The sequence below is a fragment of the Vollenhovia emeryi genome, unplaced genomic scaffold, assembly GCF_000949405.1.
Source record: "Vollenhovia emeryi isolate VEMERY1.0 unplaced genomic scaffold, V.emery_V1.0 DF939155.1, whole genome shotgun sequence".
NCBI classification, from domain to species: domain Eukaryota; kingdom Metazoa; phylum Arthropoda; class Insecta; order Hymenoptera; family Formicidae; genus Vollenhovia; species Vollenhovia emeryi.
In genome coordinates, this window is record NW_011967211.1 from 764,908 (window position 1) to 775,173 (window position 10,266).

Sequence of the window (10,266 nt, forward strand, 5' to 3'; positions counted from 1 at the left end):
TCGCCACTCGCAGGGGCCGACTCGTCCGTTTCCGCGCGAGACTTCCTCTGCGCAAATCTGGACTTGGAGCTCTTGTTTGCTAAATTATCCCTCGGAAAATCGACGGCATCTTCCCCTGCCGGGTCTCTCAAGCGGAATCTATTTCGCCCCGCGAATCGTCGGTCATGAGCGCGGCGCTTTTTAAAGGGGCCGTACTCGAGATACGTTATCGCGGGGTATCGGTACGTGTCGTCGTCTCTTCCGCGAATATTCGGGTCGACGTGAAAAGACGTCGATGAGTCCGCAAAGTCGTCGTAATACCGATACGGCCACACCGGCAATTGCGGACCAACTCCATCGTAGATTACTCGGTCGCCGAGCTCCGGATGTACGCGGGATCGAGGCATCTCGCGGAATTCGCGATTAGGATCTTTCGATACGAAGGGCGTCCCGAATTCTGCATTGCCGTTCGATCTTTTATTGTTCCTTGGTCGAGATGGCTCTCGAACTTTAAGAATAATTCTGGGATCTATCCGTGAATCCTCGAACCTCTCCATCTCAGATGTTTGCTTCGCTTTTCGACGAATTTCGCGCGGAAAGTTAACGTTGTCGATTATTTTCAGTATGGGCGAGTTATTAAAGACGCCGTTTCTTCTACGGTGTTTTGGTCGCCAAAATCTTGGACTGTTTTTAATGCTGCTTAAAATAGGCGTTTCTTTTTCCATTAAACGAATTGTTGATAAGGCGCGATCGTCATAATACGGCGATCGTTTTATTATCGGCAGCAGCCTCCATTCGACGACGTCATTCGACCATTTATTATTTCTTAATCTCAGAAGCACCAAATTATTCTCGGGATCCGTATCTAGGTTACCTAGTTCGTCTAACTTAGCCACATATTTCTCCCTTAATTTATTTCTAGAAAGCTTATCATCATCGTAAAAGTAGTCGGTCATCTTCCAGTTTGCGACGTCATAAATTCTTTTCTCTCGTCCCTGTCTCCGATTTTTCAGCTCGATTTCAGGATCTATTTCCGCGCGTCGATAGTTTGTCGCTCGATTTAATTTTACAGCGTTATCATCTGCTTCTTTTTCCGTTACCGAAACTTTCTGCCGCTCCTCCGAGACCCGGGGAGGCTTCGCGTCGCTCGTCAAGTTTACAAAGCTCGTACTCCCGTCCGCCTTGTCAATTTTTGTCTCGCGATTTATAGCGCCAAGTTTTCCCTTAACCTGGTTATTGGCTCCCGCATTTGTCGCTAACTTTTCTTCCATGCTGGCTTCCGCAGCCGCGGAATCAATTGCCGCATTGGTTTTGTTATCCGCGAAAACATTGATCCTTCGCTCAGCCAATTCTAGCTTATTCTCGTGCCCCGTGCCGTTATTGTTACTTATCTCCGAATTATTCCACGATCCGCCGTCATGAATTTCGAACGCCGTGTGAGATTTATCGGGGTAATTTGTACCCTTGTCAGTCGATGTCCCGCGAATTATGTTCTCCCGCTTCATTCTGGAGCTCGTCTCATTGATCGGTTTACGTTTATCTCCTTCCGTCAATTTCTCCAATCGCTCCCTCTCCCTCCTCGCGCAATTCCTCATGTCTTTGCCGAAGGCGACCTCCTCCAGCTGTTCCTCATTCTCCCTTTTCCAAGCTTCGCGCTTGTTGAGGAGTATCACTTCGTCCTCCATGCGATTCTTCCCTTTTATTGCTAACAAATCGGGTAGCCTGTCATTCCCAATTGCCGCGTTTTTCTTACCGACTAATTCCCGTTTCCTCTTCTTTCTCCTCCCTCGCAACTTGGCATCGACAAGATCGAACGAATCGTAAATTCTTGGCTTCTCGTAGCTTAAATAATAAAGCGAAGCCTGATCGTTTTCGTCAGGATTTGCACGTTTCGGTCGCGATTTCCTATATCCCGGCAGCGATCCCGCGCGATCCAGGTGCTTGCGGTATTTATTGTGCCTGTATTTCGATTTCTTACGATTTCCGTTCTTCTTCTGATTGCGGAACTTGCGGCGTTTCATTTCGCGATGTCGTCGTCGTTTCGATGGAATTTTATCGAGGCTACGCGTTTCTCTGTGACGAGATGCAGCGTGACCTAGAAATTGGAGAGCACAGTGGGGCAAAAATTTGTTACGCTCTTACATAATCTCCGGGGAATATTATGCAAAAATATGATAAATAAAACAAATTAACTGCCGGCGTATCACAGAATATGCCAAGTAATGACTGAGCCAATATTTTGTCGTGTAATTTTCGGACGAGATATTACGCGGATGTAATTACGCGGAGTTTGAAAGTTCGGCCGAAACCGTCATGGTTTTTTTATCGGCTCGATGCAGAAATAGTTTATCATGTCGTGGTATTTAGACCGAAAACATTTCCGATAACCAATTTCCCGATATCGGTAGTTAAAGGAACATCGCGCCCATAACATTTGTTTACCACATTTTCTGCCGAAATTTTAATACCCTTTAACCGTGAACTAGGGACAAGAAACAAATTTATATCATTATATTACATATTCTCTTTCGGAGATTTTTCTCGGTTATTGTAAAAATGATATGTGTATTCACCAGAAATATTACGTACTGTCGTGAAGTCGTTTATTTGTCGTTTCGAATGAGACGTTGTTAAACTGAAAAAGATGATGCGTATCAATCGGCAACGAGAACGTATCTTTTCTTGTCATCGAGTGGCCAGCATTCGTGGCATTAGGTACTGCGCTTTGATACTGTAAGATGTTTCCGCTTCCAGCTCTGGCCGTGCCAATCAACCCCGATGTAGGCTTCCTTTTTGTTTCCGCAGTTTCTCGCGCTTCGATGTACCGCAAAAGCTGGTCTAACTGCCGCATCTAATTGATTATAAAATTCTTTCCTGTCATAGTTTTCTGTTATCTTTCTAACATTTATAAGATATCTTTTGTCTTGTGTATAGAATTTTGTTACGAGTTTTAGTCGAATTAATTAACAAATAATGATATGTTATCTTATAAATGAAGTCTTACCAAATAATCGTGGACTGCTTGGACCCTCGTTTTCTCTCTTGCAGTCAGGGCGTTATATTCCTTCACTAGAGTTTCCAATACCTTCACCTTTTTCTGTAGATCATTAATATTTTCTCCTCCCTCTGGCTCGGAAGTGCTGTCAAACAGGAATTTGTGTCCCGTGTCTTGCTCCGGAATAATTTTCTCACGGATCAATGGCAGCGGCGGTGCCTAAATTAAAAATTAATATTTATCAATTGATTGAAAAGCGTGCGACGCATGCACATAATTAATATGCACTCGGTGATGATGGAATATACTTCTTGCAACGATTCCTCCTCTCGATCCACCTCCAGCATCCATCCTAAAAATTCTCTCATACCCGGTGATAAAGAAATGCAAGTTTTCTCTTGCACTTCATTTAGAATTAGCGTACCGAGGAGCCCCATAACTCTCTTTACTATCGTTTCCGTGTGATTCGTCTAAGTCAGATCGACGAAGGAAATAAAGACATTGAAAATTATGAAAATCCCTTTCTTATACGGCATACGCGAGTCCCTTGTACTAAATAATATCGTAATTACTCCATCTTGGTCGAGTCCTTGTCGATAAGTGTTACCCGTTATCACGTCTTCCGTTTTGTGATCGCGGTGAAGCCCAGGACCAAAGACGCCCTTCAATTGATCATTTTTTTGGACCTGCAATACCGGAACTAATTATCATCAATCATCCTTGTGCCAGAAAACCGTGTACGCTGTGCGCGTCAAATAATTTTTCATTTTCGATGAAAAGGATGTCGAGGACGTCGAAAATAGCTTTGATATCGCGCGACACGGCCCTTTACTTGCCTGTTGGAATATTTGCTCTACGATTTTCCCAGCCAGTTCGCCGTGAAGAGCCACGTCCATCTGCGACTCGTCGTCAATGTTGTCGGCTGCGAGGAGCAGCGTAATTTCCTTTCTCCGTGCATCGCCGTCCTCCTCCGGCTTCACTGTCTGAAAAATCATCCTTAATTCTTTTCTCTTTTTAATCCAGTCGCGCGATCTATGATGCGATCAGCGATCGCTCTTTCACTCACACTCTGATTCTCCGCGTTCTCGTAAAGCACTTTTTCGCCCGACGCCTCGTTCATCCCTGCGCGAAGCAGTCCTCGCTCGGCCGTTTTGCTCTTCTGAATTCTGGTACGTCCAATCAAAGGAGACGCTTCGGCTTTGTTCCTCGGCTTCGGCTTTAAATCACTTCGGTTAACGTTCTCCGACATGTCAGATCGATGCGCGTGATGTCTTCTGTTTCTACTTGAAGAAGAACGTGAACTACTTTTCCCCGCGTGTTTCCCGGAAGAGTGCTTATTCTTCTTACTCTTCTTTCCGGGTTTCCTCTTTCTCCTCGTATTGCTTCGCGGGATTTTCAAGTACTGATCAAGATCTCGCGTGTCACTGTTCCAGCTTCCGGTCTCATATCCGCGGTACACTCCATCGAGCCGATTTTTGAGGATATTCGGAGAATCGAACCGGGTGCCCAGACTTCTGCCCATTTCGTCGGAATCGCGTTGATTCTGATTCAGGTCGTCGTAAAACGCGCGGTACGAAACAGCCCTTCTGATTCTCGGTGTTCGATTATTTACGCGGTTTTGCTCGGCAGCTTCGAGATCCTTGTCGCCATCCATATTAACCGTATTCATTAAAATCGATTCTTGAACATTTTTAACGCTTTGAGCAGACACGTCACGATTGTTAAATATATCGTATAAATCCTTAGCCGTGTTGCCGTGCCGATTTTGTGACATCGACGAATTGTCGTAAATAGTTTGCGAAGAAACTCGAGCAGACGTAGAATTTACATTAGTCGCATTTGCCACGTCCAATTTATCATCGTGATCGTAAGTTTTATCGAAGTCGGAAGTCACTGTTTCGTTTATGGCTTTCAATCCTCTGCCTAATCTAACCCTCACATTATCATCGAAATCATCATGCCAATCTAGAGATTCCACGAACGACTCGTCTTGCAAGTCTCGCGAACTAATTGCCGACTGTTTTTCCAAATTTAGATTTCGCTTGAGTACTTCGTGTGCCTTGGACTCGACATATTTGCTATTTTCGTGCGGAGAACCGGAATCCTTATCGATTATTGATTGCCCCTTGGGAAATGGGATATTTTTATCTTCTGAAATCTATACCAATTAACTACTTTACGATGTTGCGATTGTATTGTGAAGAAAATAAATCGTGATAAATAGTAATCATACGCGTACCGTGGACCCTCTCGATTCGGTGGTTGGTCTGACGGAAAACATATTTGGTGAATTTTCCTCTGTCGAGCTCTGCTCGGAATCGCCTGGAAACATATCATCCGTGACTTTAAGCGCGAAATAATTGCTCGCCGCAGTATTATTTGTGTTCGCAGGTATTGATTGAACATAAAATTATTGCCGTTAGAAAAAGAACGACGGTAAACTACAGAAAACGTGAGAAAGAAGCGAAAAAGAGATAGAAATAAATTTGCGATTGAAATCCTGATTAATATAAGATGTTTGAAAATCGCAGATAGATCCGATTAGAGTGAAAATAAGTAAGAATTCCTTTAGTCCCGATGATTGCATTCAATATTTACTCATCCAAGATGCATTAATCGATTGGAATCTTCTTTGTGCAATGCCGTTTTGAACCGAGCCGAGGAATCTATCGTTCAATGGCTGTAATTGAGAGGGATTTGTATCAAGCGTATCATCTGATTCATAGTGTAGTCTTTGATCGCCTTTGAGTCGGGATCCTCCACTCTTTAATTCACTATCGGGCCAATCGTACACGTTCTTCAACTCCTCATACAGAGACTCGATATTGTTTGAATCGTTCTCTTGATGATAATAGTAATGATCATCTGGTCTACGAAATAAATCATTAGATCTCTCGACCATTCTGTGAATCACACATTTATATAGCCTTTGCAAATAAGTTTAACCGAGTTTATTTATAAGCTTTTTTGATTGACATTTAGTGTCTGATTTTTACGTAAAAATATAAAAAGAGATAATTAAAAGGGATTTAAAATAAGCTATTTCTGCAAGTTACCAATCGAGCAATATTCTTTAACTTTTTTTGGATACATATTTACTTTACGCGTTATAATGCACATAATTTGAAGCATCTATACCGGTCGTCTCCAAAATCTTCGTAGAAGTCTTTCGAAGCTCCCAACTCTCTGGTTTGTTCCAAAATCTCGATAGGCCGAATGTCCAATAAAATATTTTTTATAACATCGGGATTTACGTCTACATTGGCCGTGTACTCCGAAGGTTCGTTTAAGCTAATTTTCTTCTCACAGCTGTCTTCTAGTGGCTCTGAATTCTTCTTCGACAATGCCATTCTGTCCTCAAGTGGTTCATCCAACCTATCAGACATCTATTTTTTGGTCGTTCGCATCAATAGCCTCAAATTGCATGCACTTACATACACTTGCATAAAGTTATACTTGAAATAGAATAAAATATATGACCACCGTTAGCTCGCAAAATAATCCGATTTACCATTTCGACTTCACGGCAGCTGTTTCTTCAGGATAAAGATTATTCTGAAAATCCTTGCTCTGGTCAATTTTATCCGAATTTTCCTCGGTCGATAATTGCCTTTCCTCATTCAACACATTTTCGAAGCTAGATCCTAACGAACCGAATGACTTCTTATCGTTTCGATCGCTCGTCTTATTCTTACGTTTGCCAAGATCAATGACAATTTCTTCTTTTGGCTCCTTGTTCTTCACACGTGCCCTTCTGAGTTCTTCTTTCATCACCGCTTCGGCGTTTTCGTTCTTCTTCTTCCCTAAGCCGCCTGCCTTACTTGGCGACTTGCCGTCTGCGATCAAATATCGATGCCCAATTATTTAAAAAAGATTTATTATATTTTGATTGTATATTTTTTTATGTGAATTTTATCGTGCTTACGTTCTTACCGCGCTTTCTTATCTTCGCGTAAAGTGACAGCTTGTCTTTATTTCGAGTCTCCTGTTGGTTTATTGGCGCATCGCTCTCTTGCTCTTCGTCATCGTCATAATCATAATATTCGACCAGCATACTATGTCTCTTTTTCCTGTAAACGCCTCTGTCCTTATGTTTCTTGTTAAGCTTTTGCTTAATCAACATGTCAACTTTAGCTCTTATAGGGTCGATTTGTTGCCTGAGTGAAGATTGTCCCCCTCTCTTGCTTTCCATCGCTTTGTCATCATCTGTAAGCATATTATACGTTATTTTCTTTTATTATGAACGACAAATCATCAAAGCGTTATACCTTGGAATATATCTTCTTCTCTGTCATTATAGCTCCCCTGAAGTTCTTCGACATTCTTATTTAGATAGTCTTCATTGCTTTCCTGTTTCTCACCGTGATTTATCGCCGCTTCTTTCTCGACTGCTATATTTTCGGAGTCTGCTTCATTACTGGATTCGAGATTTTCATAAGGATATATAGAAGCCCGTTTGTAACGAGCATAATGATTTGTATCGGATATCTGAGAATTTAAAGCACCTTGCGATATTTGACTTCCTTCAATTTTATCTTCGCGGTTGACTTTAGTAAATAATTTTCTTAAATTTGCAGAACCGATTACTTCACTGTGCCGTCGATTCTCATTCGTGACATTTTCGATATCACTTTCACTCACGTTATTAAAAACAGATCTCGTGCTCGATGAAGCTCGCTTAGTTTCACCGTCGCCTGGAATCGTGCAAGTCCATAATAATTTCCTCTGTAAATTATTATCGGATCGGTGATACTCGTGAGCCTTGATTGTAGTTCGTGTACCTTCCTTTACATTCATAGTCTCATTTCCGTTTGACCCGAGAATACGAATATCGATTCTGTCGGTGTCCAAATTTCCATTCGATTTATTTGCGTACCTATTCTCCGCACTTAGAGACGGAACCATCTGTTGCTGCTTTAGCAAATCGTTGTCTACAGTTACCGAAGTGAGATTCCTCAGTATTATCGACTCACCAGTCTCAGACGTGTTTATATATGCGGCTTCCGGCTTCATTGCCGCATCGGTGACAGAATCAATCGGCGAAGTCGAAGGGTCCTCCTTTGCATTTGTATTTCTTGACTTGTCGACTTCATCTTCGAGCGTCTTCATCCTCGCCACGGACATTCCATCTTTTCCCATTCGCCGAGACAATCTCGTCGTTGTCTCTGCCTCCTGCTTTTGATACGGACGCCCTCGAGGCTCACAGACCTTGATCACACCGGGTATCGGTTCGCGGTTTTGCTTTCGCGTTCCGTCTGCCTCGATCTCTTTTTCTCTAATGGCCATGGTTGTTTCGACGCAGCTCCACAATTCATTTGTCGCGATGCCGAAGCCATGCGATGTATTTCCCCGGGGAATCTCCTTTTCCGTGCCCTTCGATTGTCCGTCATTCATACCGAGTCGCGATATTTTTTGCTCCGCGACTACTAATTTCTCCTCGCCGCTTCGATTTTTCAGAAATTTCCCAGAATCATCGATATCATTTATCGGATCGGTGAATGCGTTCGGTACAGTGAATGAATTCTTTTCGAAATCTGGCGATTCAGCACGATTCTCCACTCTATGTTCTATACTTTTTAATGTCGTCTCAATTGTGGATTGTTGACTGATTTCCTTCGAGTTCGTTGGAACTTTACTTTTGGTGATACGTTGTGGTGAATGCGTTTGAAGATCCGTTTTAATGACAAATAATGATTTGTCGTCGATGAAATAATCATTTAAATATGCCTCTGTATGTGAAGGGTATCTTGGTTCAGAGATATGTGTTTTGTTAGCTATTGACGGGGTAATTGTGGAATTATTGAGATAATTATTTAAAAGAGACCCTTCGTCTAACAAATACTGTGAATCCGAAATGTTTGTTTTGTTTGAAACGTTTGTCGAATTTTTTCCATCGTTGAAATAACTGGAATACAATTTCATGACAACTTTTTCAGTATTTTGTGTAGTTGCATTTTCGAAAACGTTTTTAATCATTTGAGGTTTCCTGTTGTTTTCAGGAATGTCTCTCCGATTATTTGTATAATTCGAATCTGCGACGAAATTCCTACTGCGTTTGCTGCGATTGTGCGGTTCTTTCGAGTCTTGTTTCCCATATGATCCTTGAAACTCTGTTCCTTGAAAAATCCTCGATCCACCCTCGTCTTCATTTTCTGCATTTTTTGCTCTCTTTAGCTTTCGTATTGTTTCTTCATTTGAATGATCAAAATCACCTCCAAAATCGTATACTTCGACGCTCGATCTTGGCTTCCACCAGTTAGATCCCCCTGAAAAAGTTGACCGTAGCAATAGCAGTAACAGTTAACGTTAATAGTGATTTTTACTTCTCGATATTATATTTTTCCTTGTATAGCCCAACATCAAACTATTTCTTAATGCCAGCACAGTTTTCTTCAAAGACTCCAGCGATGACGGTGCATTTCGAGTTGTATCATTTCTGATTAAAACCGGAGGTCCCCGTAAAGCGGCGAAATCATTTGCATATATTGGTTCGTGCAACGATACGACTTCTAATTGATCCCGCGGGTCGGTACCGACATGTAACTTTTCGTCCTTGCTCGAGTCTGAGTGATCATGTTTAATACGCTACTTAGAATTAGGTCGACATTTATAACATTTTAATTGATTTGATAGTACCAGAATTGACGAGAATTTCGCGAGGTTCGGAATCACGAAGCCATATACTTTCGCCGTTAGTCACTTTGGGATTCTCATTAGAATTCGACCAGTCGCTCGAGGAATGAAGATTTTTCTTTCCAGTCCAATCTTTCAGTGGCTGATCGGCCATCGTTTCTCCGTCGTAGACAGCTCTATCTAACCTACCGTTCAAGAGTGGAATGAATTTCTATCTATCTCTACTATAAGAAACATGTGGTAGCTTTTCCAAGATTTATTAGGTACAGCTATGAGAAATTTTATCGATTGATTTAAATCAGATAATTTTATAAATTATATATACGTTTAATTTGACTCAAAATTGTTTATAATACTCGAAGGAATATCGCTTTAGGGAGATGTGATTTGGAAGATGAAAGTAAGGATAAAAAGAATTGTTAGACGACTTTAGGCTGGCAGATGGTTTAGTGGATTTCCATATATCCATATATATGGAAAACGTTCTAGTGCGGTTGTTACATGGGATGGACGTGCCTCCTAGTTCTCCGAGCAATACCCAGAGATGGATGTCAAGCCTCCTGTATTTTTTAGTTTAATATCAATGGCGTAATATTGTTGAATTCCTTGAGAAGGACCACAACCCGTATGATCGAAACGTCGGATTTAAATAAATAAGC

General features: G+C 41.8%; 1 protein-coding gene across 1 annotated transcript in view; it reads right to left on the reverse strand.

The window, feature by feature from the left end:
* LOC105565207 overlaps positions 1-9,761 on the reverse strand; it is an 11,388-nt gene extending 1,627 nt beyond the window's left edge. The window contains exons 1-15 of the mRNA XM_012018209.1: positions 9,611-9,761; positions 9,298-9,537; positions 7,243-9,240; positions 6,908-7,180; positions 6,486-6,810; positions 6,113-6,349; positions 5,573-5,877; positions 5,214-5,296; positions 4,041-5,099; positions 3,811-3,957; positions 3,547-3,660; positions 3,283-3,444; positions 2,984-3,193; positions 2,569-2,830; positions 301-2,074 (exon numbers count right to left, since the gene is read on the reverse strand). Of these exons, the coding sequence (XP_011873599.1) occupies positions 301-2,074; positions 2,569-2,830; positions 2,984-3,193; positions 3,283-3,444; positions 3,547-3,660; positions 3,811-3,957; positions 4,041-5,099; positions 5,214-5,296; positions 5,573-5,877; positions 6,113-6,349; positions 6,486-6,810; positions 6,908-7,180; positions 7,243-9,240; positions 9,298-9,537; positions 9,611-9,761 (7,340 nt within the window). The remainder of the gene's footprint in view (positions 1-300; positions 2,075-2,568; positions 2,831-2,983; positions 3,194-3,282; positions 3,445-3,546; positions 3,661-3,810; positions 3,958-4,040; positions 5,100-5,213; positions 5,297-5,572; positions 5,878-6,112; positions 6,350-6,485; positions 6,811-6,907; positions 7,181-7,242; positions 9,241-9,297; positions 9,538-9,610) is intronic.
* Between the last annotated feature and the right edge of the window lie 505 nt (positions 9,762-10,266).